Source organism: Nematolebias whitei, chromosome 18, assembly GCF_014905685.2.
Source record: "Nematolebias whitei isolate Nwh7 chromosome 18, NemWhi1, whole genome shotgun sequence".
Lineage (NCBI taxonomy): Eukaryota > Metazoa > Chordata > Actinopteri > Cyprinodontiformes > Rivulidae > Nematolebias > Nematolebias whitei.
Window position 1 is genome coordinate 39,387,916 of NC_056515.1, and position 20,262 is coordinate 39,408,177.

General features: G+C 42.8%; 1 protein-coding gene across 1 annotated transcript in view; it reads left to right on the top strand.

The window, feature by feature from the left end:
• The window catches only part of LOC119425103 (WD repeat-containing protein 7), a 92,552-nt gene that overhangs the window by 6,269 nt on the left and 66,021 nt on the right, over positions 1-20,262 (top strand). Inside the window, exons 9-17 of the mRNA XM_037692627.1 lie at positions 2,410-2,557; positions 3,844-3,959; positions 4,054-4,186; positions 6,898-7,118; positions 7,188-7,383; positions 9,238-9,452; positions 16,153-16,386; positions 16,823-17,116; positions 17,217-17,413. Of these exons, the coding sequence (XP_037548555.1) occupies positions 2,410-2,557; positions 3,844-3,959; positions 4,054-4,186; positions 6,898-7,118; positions 7,188-7,383; positions 9,238-9,452; positions 16,153-16,386; positions 16,823-17,116; positions 17,217-17,413 (1,754 nt within the window). The remainder of the gene's footprint in view (positions 1-2,409; positions 2,558-3,843; positions 3,960-4,053; positions 4,187-6,897; positions 7,119-7,187; positions 7,384-9,237; positions 9,453-16,152; positions 16,387-16,822; positions 17,117-17,216; positions 17,414-20,262) is intronic.

Genomic DNA, 20,262 nt, shown 5'->3' on the forward strand with positions numbered 1-20,262 from the left:
CGTGTTTGCTCTTCTGCTCAACCCCCCCCCCACACACACACACACACTCTTCACGCACTCCTCACCCCCGCCCCCGAAAGCCCCCACACCTTCAGACTCACCTGGATGGACCAGCACAACGCTCCTCCTTCTGTTAAAACATGAAAAACTGCAGCAGGTTTACATTTCACAGCTGCGTTCAGCTATAAAGGCGTAGTTCAGATCTTTTCCAGTGGGCTTCTATGGAAACGTTATGAACAATCAATATGTTACCTGTTGTAGGCAGCAGCTCTTTTAATGCCCTCCGTTTGGTGACATTGGGTTTATTCGTGACCACACAGATGTTCAAGACCATCAGTAAAGGAGCCAAGCCTATAGCAGCATAACTAAGGGATAGCTCAGGAAACCCAAGCAGACCCAAACTATAGGATTTATCAAAAAGGAAAGTCTTAAAACTGGACAATGTGTCAGCCTCACGGACAGAAACTGGAAGTTGGTTTCACAAGAGAGGAGCCTGAGAACTGAAAGATCTTCCTCCCATTCTGCTGCTGGAAACTCTAGGAACCACAAGTAAACCTGCAGTCTGAGAGTGAAGTGCTCTGTTGGGAAAATATGGAACAATAAGATCTGTAAAATAAGATGGAGCTAGGTTGTTGAGAGCTTTGTAGGTTAGAAGTAAGAATTTTAATTAAATTCTAAATTTGACAGGGAGCCAGTGGAGAAAAACTAAAACTGGAGAGACATGATCTCTCCCAGTAACTCCAGTTAAGACTCTGGCAGCAGCATTTTGGATCAACTGAAGACGTTTTAAAGAAGTATTTGGACACCCAGATAATAAACCATTGCAATAGTCCAGTCTAGACGTGACAAATGCATGGAGCAGTTTTTCTGCACCATCTTTAGATCACATGTTTCTAATGTTAGTGATATTACGCAGGTGGAAGAAGGAGGTTCTAGTAACGTTTTTAATGTGGGGGATAAAAGACATGTCCTGATCAAACATAACACCAAGATTTTTAACATTAGAGCTGGAGGACAGATTAATGCATCTAAGGAGGGAGAAAGACTGAAACATTCATTCCTAAGGTGCTCAGGTCCAAAACCTAAAACCTGAGTCTTGTCTGAGTTTAAAATCAGAAAATTAAGGGTCATCCAGGTTTTTATGTCTTTAAGACATGCTTGTAGTCTAAGTAGCTGATTGAATTCATTGGGTTTAATGGACAAATATAACTGTGTATCATCAGCATAACAATGAACATTTATCCCTAACTTTACCTAACGGAAGCATATACAAGGTAAAGAGTATTGGTTCAAGCAGTGAACCTTGAGGAACTCCATGACTAACTTTGGTGTATGAAGAAGATTTATTTACATTTACAAACTGGAATCTATCAGATAGATATGATTTAAACCGTTTTAGAGCTGTTCCTGTAATCCCAACATCATATTCAAGCCTCTGTAGTAAAATATTGTGATCAACTGTATCAAATGCAGCACTGAGGTCTAACAGGACCAGTAGAAACACAGGTCCAGTCCAGACCTTCGTGCTGTCGTCAGTTTCTACAGCCGCTGAGAACAGCCGAAACTGCTGCTGTTAATGGCAGTGTGGTTTCTGTAGATCACAAATGGCCGCTCTATGTACCCATTTTATTTTTCACTCAGGAAAACTCGTTTTCTTGAGATCACGGACCGTTGTGCTCAAAACCTGAAAATACATTTCTGCATGATTACATATAAAATCCCAGATGATCCGTTAGTGCTCAGAGTATATACTTTCAAGGACTCTCCGCTACTACCACACTAAGTTTTAGTTCAATATCTGTAAAATTCACAGAGGTAAAGCGGCCATTTTGCAGTTGCCACTTTGAATTGGCTTTCTGTAACCTAATGATTACTTTTTGAAAATGTCATTAAAATCCATCCAGTGTGCCCTGAGATATTTTGCTGACAGTACGGACAAATAAACACACGTAGACCTGGGCAAAACCATTATTGCTGTGCCTTTGTTGGTGGGCGATACCGTCGGGTACGACCATTCTTAGCTTTTAACAGATGACCTTGAAGTTTGATGAAGAGGAAAACTATATTAAAACTATTTTTATTTATTTGACATTTCAAGAGCTATCTCCAACAGAACCCCACTTCAGAAGATCTGGACTTCCTGTCAGCTGTCAACCGTTTGGTTCCAGACGCCATGTTGAATCAGAGGTGGTTGGTTCTCCTCTTTGTTTGTTGTGTTTGTTTGTTTGTTTGTTTGTTTGAAGAGATCTCACGAGCAAAACCAACCACTTCCTGTTTCACTTCAGTCGCCCAAAGCTACAGATTGTTGCACCTTTTACCGCTCTGCCTGAGCCAAGAGCCAGCCCACAAACAGCAGCGGGCCTTCAGGTGGTCAAACTGATTTTATTTCTTCCCTCCGACTGTCTGCAGCTCTTGATCTGTCCTCCAGTGACCCGGTTCTTCTTCGGTCGGCGGGAACCGTTCCACAAGTTGCTGGTCCAGGGAGACTCGGCGGGCCGGCTTTCGCTGTGGAGCATCCCGGACTCGTCGCCTCGGCAGCCAGCAGGAACGTTCACAGGTAACGACGACTCTGCCGGCGGCGTTTGTGAAATAAATAAATCACCGTGGTTCTTTGTTGGTTCTTGAGTAAACCAAATATTAACGCGTGAAATACCTTCGCTACAATCTTGGCCATACAGATATCCACGTTTTAGCGTTGACATTGTTTAAATCCAAGAACTACAGCAGCAGAAGCAGCGAGAGAAACGCTCAAACCGGCAGGTCGAGCATCGAGGTGTGGAGGTGAACTCAGATGGGTTGACGTAGAGCCTCGATGCGTTGCGTGACGGACGTCGGCCTCGTATCTTATTAAAAACGCAACAAATTAACTTAAATTATTAAATAAAATCCCTGTTTTCCAAAAGCGCACCTCTCCATTCTCCAAACTTCAATTCTGTTAAAGAGAGAAAATAAAAACGAAGTAACGATTTGTTGTTTTGTTCGTCTCTAAAATGGGTTTGGGCTGCAACGAGGCACCGTAACGTTGGTTCCACCTGCTACACGTTCCAGCCTGGGAAGAAAAGCACTGAGCGACATCACGCCACCCTCGGAAGGGGGCACGCCGCAGTTTGAGAACTACTGACTTGTTTTTATGTTTCATTAGAGGTTTAATTGTTTTAAATCACTAAAATACAAATTAAATGAAAATCTCCCACCGTGTGGCGTGCCAAGGATCTGTTCACACTCAGAGTACGTGTTGATGACGACCTCAGCCGTAACCACATGAAAGTTTAGCTCAATATTGATCAAAGTGATCGGCAGTCATTTTCATGTCCGCTAAAGTCAGTTAGCTGTGGCAGCCATTTTGAATCAGGTTGACTCTAAAAGTTAGTTGGTTGTAAATAAACATCCAGAGTTTATTTCCTGAGAGTTTAATTAAAATCCATCCAGTGGTTTGAGATATTTTGCTAACAGATGACGACGATGAGACCAAACGTTAAAGATCTTGGATTCATACTGTTAATAAAAAATACAATAAATGTGAAAACACTTCATTATTTTAATGTTTTCTGCTATTTTACTTGTGGGTTTCTGAACGGTCTTGTTGTCCAACAGCTTAGAGGGACATCTGGTGGACGGATGGACATTTCCGTCCATGACTTCGACAGTCTTAATTTAAAACGAGTTTAGATTTTTATAGTTTTAACTTGTTCTTTAGAGTTAACATAAAACGACGGTTGAATTTTTATTCTGTTTATTGACAGTTAATGTTTAGGGTTCACGATAAACCGTCTCCTCCAGATGTTCCTCTTCAGTTGGGCTTTAAAGACTGTCTCATTGTTTTTACCGTGTCCCCGTCTGCAGAGCTGCAGGTGTCGTCCACCGTCAGCCTCCAGGAGGCCTTCGACCGCCTGATGCCCGTCTCGTCCGGGATCATCGACCAGCTCAGCGTCCTGCCCGGAAAAGAAGAGCCCATCAAGGTTCAGACCAGCTTCGCTGTTCCGTCATGAAAAACAAAATGATATGAAGTGAAATCAGTTTTTGGACTCGAGGACGGCGTGTCTCTGTCCCCAGGTGACGGCCAGCGTTTACATCCCATCTCAAGGACGCCTGGTCTGCGGAAGAGAAGACGGCAGCATCGTCCTGGTTCCTGCCACGCAGACAGCCATCGTTCAGCTGCTGCAGGGGGAGCACATGCTCAGGAGGGGTGAGGGGGGACCGAGCGCTGAAGGGCTGCTGAAACCTGCCGAAAAAGCTGAAACACTAGCTAAGAGACAAAAATAGCAAATGCTAGGTAAAAGAAAAATTAAGCTAAATGTAGCAACAGACTAGCTACAACCAGCAAAACATTAGCTAATAAAACTAAAAGTAGATAACTGTAATCTGAAAAAAGACATTGCTAGCTAAAACCTAGGAGCAAAATGAGCTGAAAGCTAAAAAAACTCCATGCTAGCTGGAAGTAGAAAAAAGCTAGCCAAAAATAGCAACATACTAGCTAAAAGCTAGAAGTAACAAAATTAGCTGAAAGCTAAAAGAAGCTCAATGGAAGTAGAAAAAGGCTAAAAAGCTGGAACTGGAGAAAAACTAGCCAAAAGTAGAAAGACGCTAGCTAGAAGCTAAACGTCAGAAATGGTTAGGTTAAAGATAAATGTAGCAAAAGGCCAAAAGTGGCAAGTAGTAGCTTGAAGCTGAAAGTAGTAAAATGCTGGCTTAAAGGTACAAGTGGCAAAGGACCAGCTAAAAGTAGCAAAAACAAAACTGCTAAAAACAGTATTCAAAGGATAAAAATAGTAAATGGATGGCTAAATGGTAAAAGTCTCAAAGGAGTTGCTAAACATAGAAACATGCTAGTTACCAGTTGTAGATGAACAGATGCTGGGATATATTCATCATTTAACGCGAGTTCCTCATTTTTCTGGACTGAATAAAACGTGCATTGAATTTAAGGAAATGCAAACGGGAGACGTCATTTAAATTTGACCCATCAAAATGAATGCGGTCATTTATTTACAGAATCAAATTTAACATCAAACATTTACATTAATTTGGCAAATTATGAAAATAACAACAAAGCAATCAATCAGGAAAAATCATACGGCCATGATTTCTCCGTTGCTGCACCAACAGACATTTATAACTGTACAACTATGATCTTTTACCCACATGAATGTGGGTAAGCACTTTACACAGACATTTCTAAATATCTGGGAGAATTTCTACTTGATAGAAAAGTTTAAGATGAAAGATGAAGTTTAAAGGGGAGAAAGATGGTGTTTGAGGTAGAGTGTTGAACAGAACGGCACTCTCCGGGCTTTCTTCAGCTTCTTCCTCACAGTACACTTAGGTGGTGAAAACGACTCTTTTACCTGGAGATGTCTCAGGCGAGATTCCGTTTAACGCACCCTTTCAGCGTCTCCGTAGGATGCTGTTACTCGTCCGGAGTAGCGGCGAGATTCTGTCCGCCACAGCTCACCTCAGTGGAAATGTTATAATCCCATGAAACTCGGAAGAGCTTTTTGTCATGTCAGAATCATCCCGTCTCTAACAGAACTACTCCAGCAACTTCAGAACTCCAGAACTCTGAACTCTCGAACTCTCCGAAAACTCTGTAACTCTGTGTCTGTGAGTCTGAGTCGACCAGGAAGTACTGACCTTTTAAAGACTCTTTCCCGGTTCACTTTTTGGGATTTTTCATTGGTCAGGATCGACCAGAAGGGGTGTGTTTTTGTGACGTAAGGGGTTAGAGACAGCGAGAATTGTTATGAGACAGCTCAGAAATGTTCTCAGAGACCGAGAGGGTTCTGTTTTGACGTGTCTAAGAAACAGGTGCAAAACATCTCTATTTACGTCTGAGAGGATTCTAAAACATGACAGTTTTAACATAACAACTTGTTTTTCGTTTGAGTCCAACCTTGGAACGCACACACTTGCTCATTCAAAAGCAGAAATCAGAAACTGCATAAACTTTGTAACAGCATTTAATCATGAGTTCTAACTTTGCATGAGAATAAAAATCATTACTCAGTTAATAAAATTGATTAGTTCACTGCAACATCTAAAATGGTTTGAACTAAGACACTTTGATTATCAACATTTGTAAGATAGTAATGATAATAAAAAGAGAGTGTTCTTTTCACTTGAATCTTCAAGAAAGAAAGTCTCAGGATGGGTGAACCTGTATTTATGGAGTCAAATACATGAAATGACAGCTTCTGTCCCACAAGGTTCTAAAGGTCAAGAGTTTTGACCTTAGACTTAGTTTCGACGTAGGCCTTGGTCCACTACACAGTTAAACTTGGCAACACCTAGCTAAAAGGTAAAAATGGGAGAAATGCTAGCTTAAAGGAGGAAAAACTAGTTACAAGCTAAATATACTCTTTAGGTAACTATAACCAGCAAAAGGTTAGCTTAAACTTAAACATAACAAAAATGTAGCTAAAAGCCAAATGTAGCAAAGTCTAGCTGAAATTTAAAGTAGCAACATGCTAGCTAAAAGCTAGATAAAGGATAGCTAAAATAATAAAATTTTAGATATAAGTAGCAAAATGCTAGCTTAAAGTCATCAGAAGGCTAGCTAACAATGGCAAAACACTAGCCAATAGTTTAGTCTCAAAAGGCTAGTTAAGCTAAAAGTAGCTAAAACCTGTGATGTTTAGGTGAATTAGCTGCTGCTCATGTGAAGCTTTTTTTAGCTGTTTTAATTCCACTTGTCAATAATTGCTGTAGAGATTGACGCCAAATATTTTAGGAATGACCGTTGACCTTTCCCAGATCGATAAGCATCAACCGTTAACTCCTTTGAGGTCATTGCTGATGACTTTTCGTCTCGGTGTTAAGCTAACACAGTTTCTGATCCGCAGGAAAAAAGTTTTCTTTCAGCTCTTTAGCTCTTTCCGTGTCCGTCTGTCTGTCCTACAGGCTGGCCGCCGCACCGGACCCTGCGGGGCCACCGCAACAAGGTGACCTGTGTCCTGTACCCGTACCAGGTGTCCCCCCGATACGACCAGCGCTCGCTGGTGTCGGGAGGCGTGGACTTCTCAGTCATCGTCTGGGACATCTTCACCGGAGAGATGAAGCACATCTTCTGCGTTCACGGGGGGGAGATCACGCAGCTCATCGTCCTGCCAGAGAACTGCAGCGTAAGATGCCGAGCATGTCCCGTCCGTCTCGCGTAGCTCCGGTTTTGAGCATGCGTCTCGTCTCCGCAGACCCGGGTGCAGCACTGCGTTTGCTCGGTGGCCAGCGATCACTCCGTGGGCCTGCTCAGCCTCCGGGAGAGGAAGTGCATCATGCTGGCGTCACGACACCTGTTCCCCATCCAGGTCATCAAGTGGCGCCCGGCGGACGACTACCTGGTGGTGGGGTGTTCCGACGGATCCGTCTACGTCTGGCAGATGGATACGGGTGAGGAGCGGTTGGAGGCGCCGCTGGTCCTGTGTTCGGTTTCAGGGCTTTTCTTTACTAAATAATACAACTTTATTTATAAAACAACAACAAAACACCTTAAACTGAGTTAAAGTCAAAGAGAAAAAAGTGTTTTAAGAGAGGATTTAAAAACAGGAAGTGCGTCAACCTGGTTGACGTGCGGAGGCAGCTAGAGGGGAAGTTGTAAAGATCCTCTGTCTGTCCATGAATGTTGTGAACTCTTGCAACATAAAAGAGATGCCAAGTTCTGTTTTGGTGTGTGGCTACATCCAGGCGTAAGAAAAGCTTTTGAAACTGGCTGACACGTCAAAATCAAAGATGGCCGCCACATTTTGAGCCATTTGAACTGGAGTTTTGACTGGCTCAGCCATAAAGTGAAATCAGTCTGAACGAATTGAAATAAAAGCGGGATTATAAACTTGGATATGGTAAAATAAAATGGTTCCCAACCCTGGTCCTTGAGGAACACCATCCTGCATGTTTTACTTGTTTCCCTGCTTTGACACACCTGATTTGAATGAATGGGTGATTAACAGGTTTCTGCAGAACTTGAAGTAATTTAATCACTGAATCAGGCATGTTGGAGTGGAGAAACAACTGAAACGTGCAGGATGGTGTTCCTCAAGGACCATGGTTGGGAACCATGGAAATAAAGGATGTAAATATAAGTGCGTGTGCTCAGGGGTTGGACAAGTTCTGATGGCTCCTTCGTCACACGGTTCTGGTGCTGATTGTTCTCCTCTTGCTCAGAACCAGACTTTCTCCCTGAACGTCTCCATCTTTAAGTACGAGCAGACAGACGATGAGGATGGAGAAGATCCTCCAGGCCATGTGTGCGCTTTGGTGTTTGGAGTTACCATGGCGATGTAATTTGCGGAGACACCATTTATCTCATTGTAAAACACTGACAAAACTCAGCTTCTAACTGCTACAGAGAGGTCACATGACCTCGAGTGGAGCGGTCCCTGGAAAAAAACACTTATTAACTTTAGGAGCCATTTTGGTTCAAGATGGCTGCCACAGCTACCGCAGAAAACTCAATTAACTATAACTCAGTCGTTCTTTGAGATATTGAGCTGAAATCTGATGTGGTCCTAGCTCAGAGGGAGTTGTTTACATTCCTAATGCAAATTAAAATCCAAGATGGCCACCTTAGCTAAAAGGGAAAAAATATAACTCGACTATTTTAAATGATATTAAGCTGAAATTTGGTGTGGTAGTACCTGACAGCGATGCACAACACATTCTGAATTCAAATCCAAAAATTCAATATGGCCACCAAAGCTAATGTCAAATAGCTATAACTCAGAGTTTTCTGTTAAGTTGAAATTTGGTGTTTTGGCAGCTGAGAACAATCCCTAATAGACTGATTGCAAATCAAAAATCCAAGATGGCCGCCTGAGCTAAAAAGGGAAAAAATACTATAAATCGGCCATTTTTAGAAATATTACCGGTAAGCTGAAATTTGGTGTTAGTGTTTATTGAGCTTTGCTCTCAGCAACCATCAAAAAAAAATCAAGATGGCTGCCAAAGCTACATTTAATTGGCTTTAACTCAGTTATTTTTACACATACAGAGCTGAAATTTGGTGAGGTTGTAGCTGAGAACGGTCCCCATCACATACTGAAGCCAAATCAAAAATCCAAGATGGCTACCATAGCTTTAAAAAAAAAAAAAGACTAACTCATTGATTTGTTGCCATATTGAGCTAAAATTGGGTGTGTTGGTAGCTGAGAGCAAACTCCAACATGTACTGTCGAATCAAAATTTTAAAATGGCCGCAGCGTGGCAGTCCCCGTCAGGAACTTTCTAGTGTCTTGTTTCTGTTTTCAGGAGCGCTGGACCGCTGCGTGATGGGAATAACGGCGGTGGAGATCCTGAACGCCTGCGACGAGCTCGCTCCGGCCACCGTGGACGCTCTGAGCCACTCGGCCGTCAACCTGAAGCAGGCGATGACGCGCCGCAGCCTGGCTGCGCTGAAGAACATGGCCCAGCACAAGCTGCAGACGCTCGCCACCAACCTGCTGGCTGCGGACAACGCCGACAAGGTAAACAACAACAAACACCGACTGTTTACCAGAACGTTAACAAAATAAGCTTTAGGCACCAGAACTTAACGTGGTGTTAATATTCAGCTAAATCTGGGTGGAAAACTCGTAGAACCTCATTTATCAGCAGGAACCCCTGCAGAATGGATCAGCCGAAAGAACGAGAACTAGTTTCCTCACGTGATGTGCAGAAGCTCAGTTTCATCACATGAATTTTAAACATTTCAAAAACTGACACCACAAATCAACATCGTCCGAGTCATCGCAGGGGTCTCAAATCTGTCTTAGCTTCTCAGTGGTTCCCAACCGCGGTCCTTGAGGAACACCGTCCTGTGTGTTTTACTTGTTTCCCTGCTTTGACGCACCTGACTTGAATGAATGGGTGATGAACTTCTGCAGAACTTGAATTAAATCACCGAATCAAACGTGTTGGAGCAGGAAACAACCGAAACATGCAGGATGGTGTTCCTCAGGGACCAGGCTTGGGAACCACTAAATCTTGGAGCACACCTAGAGTTGTTCTGACGCCTGCAGAGGAGCTCTGCTCCGACAGAAAACATCTGAATCCACCTTCACCTGTGGAGTCTGACACGGAGCTCATGTCTGAGCATTGCACAGTCTGACCTGAGGGTGAAGTACTGAGGTGTCTAAGGCAGGGCTATTCAACTAAGTTGCTCAGGGGTCCAGACTTCCAGCAGTTATTCTCATTAAATAAGTTTGTATGATTTAAAATCTAGTTTTATTTAAATATGAACTCACTGGTGGGCTGAACTGAGCCCTGGGCCACCAGTTGAATAACGCTGGTCTAAGGCGTTGTTGGAGTCCAGCTCGTTTCTTTCAAAGGACGACAAACAAACTATGAAAGAAAACGCCGTCTAAGGTTTGTTTGAATGAAGCGTTGGGACGTCTGAGACCTCCAGACGTCTCGTCTTCGTCTCCTTCGATAAAAACGGACGCGCAGAGCGGTCGTCTGGCTCCGATCGCCTGCTGAAGCCCGAGACCAATTAAAACCCTTCTGGAGACGAGGGAAAGGTCAGGAGGAGTCCTGCCGTCTCCCGGGGACGAGCCTTGTAAATGTCATTATGAGAAAATAAACGGATAAATAATAAAATACTTTTGTGTCTGAGCTGGACTCCAGTAACTGTTTTTAAAACTTTCAACCTTTTACGACAAAACAACGAGAGGTTTCATCCTTTTAAAGACAGTTTTTTAGTCTCTGCGTGTCCTCGTGAAACAAAACACTTCGGCTCCACTTAAAATCTGAGAAAAGCTGCAAGAAATTATTAGTTGTGCAAATTGTTCTTCCATTTCTCTTCCGTTTGTTTTTCAGCTATTTCACCAAATCATAAAACGTTCAGCTCTTCCAGGACAATCCTGCTGTGACTTGGTATTGGTGCAACTTTAGCTTTTTGAAATATTTAGCCTTTTCTGACACTTTTTTTCTCACAGAAAATGAATTGAGCTCATTTTCCATCCTTCAGATCTTTAGATGCGTTCATAGCTTTTTACAGCTCCTTTCACATTTTGTTCTGCTCCAGCTTCTTTCAGCTTCCTGCTGCAAATTTAAACTTTTTCAGCTACTTTCAGCTGATTTTTCAGCTGTTTTGTGCTCCTTTCAGATTCTTTCTGCTAACTACAACATTTTTGTGCTTCTTTTAACTTCTTGCTGCTAATTTCAGCTTATGTTCCTTTCAGCTATTTTCTGAAAGTTGAGGTTATTTTAGCTACTTTTCAGCTGTTTTTTGCTTATTTCGTTTTTTTGTCCAGATATTTTTCACTGTTTTGTGCTCATTTCTGCTTCTTTCAGCAAACGTTCTTCCTGCTTTCTTCTTCTAATTTAAGCTTGTTATACCTTTTCAGCTACTTTTTTTCCCCTCACATTTTTTAGCTTATTTCAGCTGTTTTCAGATAAGTTCAAGTTTTCATGGGAATTTCTGCTACTTTTAGCCTAATTAACTTTTTTTTCTAATAATTTCAGCTTATGCTCATTCAGCATTTTTGGCTAGTTTCATCTTTTTCAGCCAATTCCACATTTTTAAACTCATTTCAGCTTTTTATGCCTTTTCAGCAATTTCTTTGCTAATTTCAGCTTTCTTAGCTAACATCCTAATTTCTGTGCTAATTTCTGCTTATTTAAACCCTATTCAGCAAATTTCTGTTCTGCTTTCTTCTGCTAATGTATGCTTGTTCTTCTATTTCGGCTACAATTTCAGCTGTTTTTCAGCAAGTTCTGCATTTTCACAGGAAATGCAGTTTCTCTAGTTCAACATTTGTAGTGATAAGCATCATCGACCAACGATCTCCTGACCAGTTACATGAGCTTGTCTTCTTGTGGGCCCACCACCGGCAGGAGGGGCTGTTTGGGTCAGGTCTGTGGTGCCACAGCATCAGCCGAAGGCGGGGGTCGTTGGCGCTCCGACCCAGGCTCGTCGAAAATGCTCGAGACATGGAGTTGTTATAAACCAACTTTCAAAGTTTCAGGTCGAGGGCGTAAAGTTTTGAGTTTTGTTTATTTTTGAACTCGGCCTCTCGGAGGATCAGAGCTTCACTCGTCAAACTCCGTCGACCTGATCCGTCCCGACAGAGGGAACCCCACCCGCACCAGGCTTCCCAGCGCGGAAAACAAGCGCGCTGAATTATTTAGTGCTCCGAGAGTTCGGCTGTTGCTGCAGTTTGACTTTTACAGATCGACTCAGGAAGCCGTTTAACCCCGTCTCCTGACCTCTGTGGGGTTTTATTTCCTGCGTTCCAAACTGAAATGATCTGAAAACGCCTGCGGTCTTTCCTTCATCGATGCTTCCCTCCGTCATTTCGTCCTCACATCAACTCAAACCTCCATTATCTGCAGTTTTCTCCCCCGCTGTGAGCGACGATGGATAATGGCCATGAAATGTCGGACTATAAACCCAAACGGTTCCGCCCCGAAAGCTCCAAGCTGTCGTCGGTTGTTGTTGTTTTTCTGCGTCGGATCGAGGAAGTTCGTGTATGACTTTGAGTTTGCCCTCTGCTGATTTCTGCTCAAATCACCGAGCTGTGTTGGTGTCACGAGGCGAAAAATAAAAGAGGTAGATGTACTGGGGAGCACAACTTGGCCTCATTGTCCCCCGGCTCAGAGCGAAGAGGAGGAATTGGAGATACCCTTCCTCCATTCCTGTATGTTCTGAGCGTAACTTTAAAAAAAAACTAGAGAAATTGCATTGCCTATGAAAATGCAGTGTGCTTATTGCTGAATAACTTGCTGAAAAACAGCTGAAATTACATTAAAAACAGCTGAAACATAGCTAAAATGGAAGAACAAGCCTAAATTAGCAGAAGAAAGCAAAAAAAAAAAACATACAGGTATTTGCTGGATTAGGTTTAAATAAGCAGAAATGAGCTAGGCTGTTTGTTGTTTTTTAGTTTAGCTTTTAAATCTTTAAACCAACACACTTTGAACCAAACTGCACAATCTGGGACTTGACACCACACTATGCAACTGGACCTTGGACTTCTTAACTAACTGATCTCAGTGTGTCAGATTTGGCAGCCACATTTCATCCACTTTATTCATTAGCACCGGGGTGCCCCAAGGATGTGTACTCGGTCCACTTCTCTTTACATTTTTCACACAGGACTGCTCTCTCTGCTTTTCATCAAATTATATTCTTAAATGTGCTGATGATACAACATTCTTGGTCTCATTACTGATGATGCATATAGGAGGGAGGTTGAACAACTAGTGGCGTGGTGCAATAACCGTAACCTGGTTCTTAACATAAAAAGACAAAGGAAATAATTGTGGACTTCTGGAAAAACTGGATAGCTCAGCCACTCTCCGCTCTACATTGGTGTTGATGAGGTGGAGAGGATCTCAAGCTTCAAGTTCCAGGGTCTGACTGTGACGGAGGATCTGTCGTGGGGCAAAAACATCAAGTCGGTCATAGTGAGGGCCCAGATTGCCTCTTCTGTCTGAGGAGATTAAAAAGAGCCAAACTTCCCCAGAGGCCAAGCTCACAACATCATTCAGACTGGTCACACCCAGCACACCATCTGGTCCATCTACTGCCCTCTGGACGAAGGTAGAGATCTATTTGTGGCAGAACCACCAGGCTGGCCCAAAGCCTCTAACCCCGTGCAGTCAGGCTGTTGAATGAACCCACTCCCTATGTTGTTCTCCCCCCAACCCCCCACCACCACTCCATTACCCAGTCTTGCATATGACCCTTTATTGCCATACATTTACAGAAATGGTGACTGGACTTGTATTACTGCAGTTTAGGCACCTAAAATAACTTTAGCCTGGATATTGCATTGCTGCAGCGCATCACGCTGCCCTGATCCCCTCCCCGGGGGAGATTAACAAAGACTTGTTACGCTTATGAACTTTATTCTTGTGGAAAACTCCAATTTTAGATGAACTGCAGTACTATTTTTATTAGTCGCAAATGGTATTTTAGATACTGAGAAATGTTTGCCTTATCGTTTTATTACAAACAGATTGTTAGATTTCTACAAGACGTCCTGCGTTAATGTCTGAAACTGAGAGTTGAACACTTTGACTTGTAACTTTTGAATTTATAATTTAAGCGTTATTTAATGTAAAATGTTGAAAAGATGTCTGTTCCCGTACCAAACAATTCAATTCAATTCAGTTTATTTCTAAAGCTCCAAGTCACAATAGAATCGTCTCAGGGACTGAACAGAAACATTCGTGTATAAAATAATAATTGAACATTATTTATCTGAGGAGCAGCTTTGAGTTTAACTCCATCACTGAACTCTCATCTTGAACAAGCATGAAGGCGACAGTGGAAAGAAAAACTCCCTCACGAGGAAGAAACTGGACAATGTGTCAGCCTCACGGACAGAAACTGGAAGTTGGTTCCACAAGAGAGGAGCCTGAGAACTGAAAGATCTTCCTCCCATTCTGCTGCTGGAAACTCTAGGAACCGCGAGTAAACCTGCAGTCTGTTAGCGAAGTGCTCTGTTAGGAAAATATGGAACAATAAGATCTCGAATTTAAGATGGAGCTAGGTTGTTGATGGCTTTGTAGGTTCGATTTTGAATTCAGTTCTGAATTTGACAGGGACTTTTACTAGGAACAGTTGTAGACATTTGTCTACATCAACTACCTAAACTTTTTTTTAGTTTTTAGACAATTTAAACGTATTTTGCTTGTATAATAAAAAAGTATGGTTCTTAAATTGTAATTTCTAAATGTAGTAACGTGAATATAAATATCTTTACTTTAATTCTAACCAGTAAGAATGTTGTGATCAAGATAATTTTTTTAACCTAAAATGCCAAGTAGACAGGATTGTGATTTGATTATATAGTAAAACAGCTTGCCGTACATTGTACCAGCTGCTCAGAGATTCACAGAAAAACACGGAGAGGTGTGTGTGTTTGGCTGAAGAGTGTGCACGTGGGCATGCACGGTTTGCCTGAAGGGCCCTGCAGGACAATGACCTTCTGATCCACTTCCTGCAAGCTAGAGTCTGTCAGTCGTCTAAAAGTCTGAGGTTGAAGTCCAAAGGGTTTCATTTTTATTTTTTGACGTTTTCCTGCAAATAATAAAAGCAGCAATCTGCTCATTTTATTTGCAAAGCTCTGATTTATTGTCTAAAATCTAAAATCGAAATAAAGTCTGTATGTGTATAAATCACATAATTATTCCTTCTAATATTTTATTATTTAATGTGAATTTAAAGCTCTTACGTCATCATTTCTGTTTTAATTCAGGCTTTTTGAGTGTGTGTGTGTGTGTGTGTGTGTGTTTCCTGCAGGGGGCAGTGTTTCTCCACCAAACTAATATAAACTGAAGAACAAATGTTTTTAATATCAGTGAGAATATTTCAGTATTTGTTGACGAGTCACGACTTCCTGTTTCAGCCGCTGTAAACTTTTTAACGGGGTGTCGATTTAATTTAGAGCCAACCTTAAAGGGGTAGTTCAAACCCTTTTGAAGTGTGGTTTTGAGGAAAGGTTATTACTTGAGCTCCAGGTCATATCCAGCATGAATACTGGGATATTTCTAAATACTTAACACTGGAAACACTGGTGATGATTTGTTCATAAAATATTGTTGGCATGAGCCGCTCTCATTTTATTTAACATTTTCTCTGCGTTTTTTATTTATAGCTATTATTTCAGTGTATCAAACATCAGATCAAGCAAAGCAGGCCCACATTAGCATAAAGCCTCTGCTGTGTTTTAGTGTTATAAAGAGCTTTTTCTTAAATTTGTCATTTTCTAAGAGATTTCCTAAAATTTTATTTATCTACTAAACTGCACCCTCATGAAGCTTTTCTCGTCTTATTTATTTATTTTATTGCTATAAAAAGGCGTTTGCGTGAAGCACAGTGAGAATTTTTAGATCGTCGTTTTAAAACCGCGTTAATCCACTTCGTCAAAATGTTCTGGTTAATTATCTTTTCAAACGGTCAAAATTAAACTCTGTCCAAACTGAGGTGATTTAAAGAGCTGTCCACAACAAGTTAGGCTGACTGATTACTAATATTCATAAGTATTATTCATATTATTCATGTTGTTCATAGTGTTCCACTAAACCCTACTTCAAAATGTTTTCAATACATATAGTGTGTAAAATTTACTTACTTTGGTCTAAAAATTAAGATAATTAAATAAGGAGTTTCATAAAACAGGATCAATGTAAAAGTGTGATTCCTTTTATGTAACTTCAATAATTTGTTTTACTCAGGGTAACCTTCCAAAATACTCCCACAATGCACTGGTGGTCCAGGCCATGAAGACCAACCTGACGGACCCCGACATGCACGTGCTGTTCTTTGACGTGGAGGCACTGATCATCCAGCTTCTGACGGAGGAAGCACAAAGACCGAACCCCATGCTGGTGTCCCCCGAGACGCTGCAGAAAAGCCAGGCGGGGGCTGACAAGGGGGGGTCCTTCTTGGCCAACAAAATCTTCAAACAGGTTTGTGAACTCATGAGTACTTAATAAAGCCTGGTGTATTCCTGGTACAAACCTGGTGCCTTGTTGTGTCTACTATGTACCTCTGAGTACCTGCATACCAATGGGGTTCCTGCACATGGTACTTATGGGTAACCTACTACTTAGCTGCAGGTTACCTGCAAAGTACCTTCTGGGTGAGTTTGTGCCCACGAGGTGAATATCTACAGGCTGTTTACTGTCCTAAAAACATGTACCTACATTCCTGTGGCATTCCCTTCTATGTTACCTATTTTCCTATGGACTGGGTCTATACGAGTTACCTGCTTCCCTACTGGATAACTATAGGTACATACTTACCCACGGGGTATCTATCGGGTACCTATTAGCTTCCTGGTACTTACCGGGCCTGAGCAAATTCAGAATTTGTCCCCAAACTCATTTAAACTTTTCAAACCAGGTGAAGGAGACGATGAAGGAGACCATCAAGGAGCACCTGCTCGACGATGATGAGGAAGAGGAGGAGGAGATGAGGAAGCGCGAGGAGAAGTCCAAATCTCTGAGCCTCCTGGAGTACAACCTGACGATGGACACGGCCAAGCTCTTCATGTCCTGCCTGCACGCCTGGGGCCTGAACGAACAGCTGGATGGCATCTGTCTGGAGCGACTGGGCATGCTCAGACCGCACTGCCCCATCTCCTTCGGCCTGATTTCCAGAGGAGGCCACATGTCCCTCATGCTGCCCACCTTCAAGGTAACCTTTGAAGAAAACAAACGAAAAGAAACAAAAATAAAACTGTCGTTTTCGGTTTGATGCAATTACCACATTTCTCTCATCTGCCTCCATTTCCCAGGAGTCCTTGCTGCGTCAGTTGTCCTTTGCGACTGGTCTGAAGCTCTCTTTATCAGATATAGTGGGGAAGGGGACGTACGGCGTCTCCAGGGCCGTCACCACGCAGCACCTGCTGTCGGCCATCTCTCTGGCCAACACCTTGATGGGCATGACCAATGCCACGTTCGTTGGGGAGCACATGAAGAAAGCTCCGGTCAGGTGAGCAGAACAACAACCTTCAGACTCAAACTTCTTGGAACAAAGAAGTACATTTTATTCAAAGTCCAACAGTTGGAGTTGCTCCGGGCAGGACACTCGAGCTGGAACAAAAGCTGAATTCAAAGCACCGGAGCCACAGGTCCGTCAGGTTCCAGAGGTAGTTCAGATCCCAGCGCTGTCAGGTGTGTGCGAGCACATTTCAGCTGATTGTTTAGTCTGCGTGAGCGCTCGTTGTGCGCTCAAAGATTTAACGCCGAGGTCCTGCCGCTGCAAGACCAGAACCACGTTTCATCAGCTCTGTTTCAAGGATGCGTCTGAAGGGACGCGAGTCAGAGGCGATGAAACAGAGGGAGGGAGAGAGGATGAGCAGGTGAGCCCTTCCCTCTGCTCCTCACGTTTACACCGTTAACGGGTCGTTTACCTCCCGGACCGACTTCAGAATAAACCCTTGATCCGCTCAAGATGATTTAATGAAACGTGATGCACATGGGACCATGTGGTCCCAAAGCTCAGACCTACCTTGATATCCTGATGTAGGTGAGAGGAAGACTCGTTGTCCCTTTCTTTTAAAATGTATTTATTTATTTTTGTAATATTAAGGTGGTTTTCATTAAAAGCCAGAAAACAAGGTCAGTGTTTCCCTCAGGTCAGTTGCCTTGTCGGGGTGGGGACGGTTGTGCGGGGGCGCTCGGTTCTGTTGACAGGGCGGGGCTTCCTCCTTGTGTAGGGGAATCGATCAAGACTTGGAAGCCAAAACAATAAATAAATCTGAAAATTGTAGAAGTATGTGCCACTTGTTGTGTTTAGCCGTTAACAGTCCAAGTATGCGTCACCACCCTCTACTACCACACCAAACTGTAGCTCGCTACGTCTGAAACTGACTGCGCTGTAGCCGATTTAGTTTCAGCCATGCTGAATTTTGAATATGGAACTGGGCAAACTGTTAGTCCTATGAGCGTAGCTCGTGGTCACTGACTACCGCGCCAGATTTAGCTCAATATCACTATAAGAGACAGAGTTATCACCATGTTTGGATTAGCCATGGTGGCCATTTTGAATTTTGACCTTAATTAGCAGAAGAAGTGTAGCTGAAGGTTAAAATCAACGACTACCACGCCGGATCTTAGCTCAAAACTTCACTGGGTTCTGTCCACGTTTGTGTTTTCCAAGTTAGCTGTGGCGGCCATTTTGAATCGAGTTGACTCCAAAAGCTGACCAGTTGTAGAGGAACCTCCAGTGGTTGTAGAGGAACCTCCAGTGGTTGTAGAGGAACCTCCAGTGGTTGCTTGGTGAGAGTTTCAGTAATTTCCATTCAGTTGTTCGTGAAATATTTCAAAGTGTGGAAAGTTTTGACTTTTCCATGCGTTACATGGAGGTACTTTTGGCAAATGGCGTTGCCATGGTAACTTTTGGTGCCAGTAAAGGCATCGGCCCACGTGTCATGGCCGAGTTGTGCATTTTTTGTTTTTATGGGTTCACTCAGCAGCATTTAAGGATGACAAACACATTTATTTACACATGGAGAGGAATAAGAGCCACCGTTGAAAAGCATCGGCCCGATGTTTTAAATCCAGTACGAGGTTTGTTGGACGTCATTGAGGGAAAAATGTCTTCATTGAAGTTTGTTGTCCGTCCATCCATCCATCTGTCCATCCATCCATCCATCCATCCATCCGTTCATCCATCCATCCATCCATCCATCCGTTCATCCATCCATGCATCCATCCATCCGTCCATCCATGCATCCATCCATGCGTCCATCCATGCGTCCATCCATGCGTCCGTCCATCCATCCGTGCATCCATCCATCCGTCCGTCCATCCGTCCATCCATGCATCCATCCATGCGTCCATCCATCCATCCATCCATCCATCTGTCCATGCATCCGTCCATCCATCCGTCCATCCATCCATGCGTCCATCCATGCATCCATCCATGCGTCCATCCATCCATCCATGCGTCCATCCGTCCACATTTAAAGTCAAAAATCATAAATTAATTTAGGAAGAAAGTTCTTGTTCCGTTGTCAGACCGACTTCAGGTTTGAGTCGTAGAACAGAAGGTGAAAACTTTTCCAGCGTGTTGACGACTGAAAGTTTCTGTGGTTCGTTGAGTCTTCATAAAAACTCAACGAGTCTCTGCTCTCCGACTGTTTTCACCTCAACACTCCAAACCTGCGCTGGTGAATATTTCACCGTGTTTGTCTTTTCATGCCCTCCATCTTACATTTATGACGGTGGAACCGTCGGAGTTTGAAAAGAAGCTCGTCTGAACTTTGTGGATTTCATCTCGACGTGTTTCCATCAGACGGCCGCAGGAATCAAGAGCCACGGCTGCTGTTGGTTGTTTTAGTGGAATTAGACTTTTTACTGGTTCTTATGGGTGTTGTCTTAATCAGAACATATTCTAATGTTTTCTGAGATGAACAGATTTAGATTTTATTTCTATAAAAGCCTAAACTCTGGTTTCCAGCCTGCAGGAAGAGAAGAAGCACTCCGAGCTCTTCATCGTCACTTCGACTGTTTTTAGTTTATCTGAAGCTGATTTTCAGTTTTCACCCGTTCATAAAGTCTGAAGAGCAAAATGAAGTTTGGGGACGTGATAGACGTCATAACTTATTTTTACAAATGCATTGATGACCTCTGGTGACCTCTGATGACCTCAGATATGTTTTAAAATGGCTCTTATTGGAATTTTACCTTTATTCTTTTTTTAAGTTTCTGCATGAAAACAATTTGATTAAAAACTGTTTAAAGTTAAATACACAAAGATTTAGGTATTCATCCATTCATCCAACCACTCATCCATCTATTTGGTCATTCAACCATTTGTCCATCTGTTCATCCAAC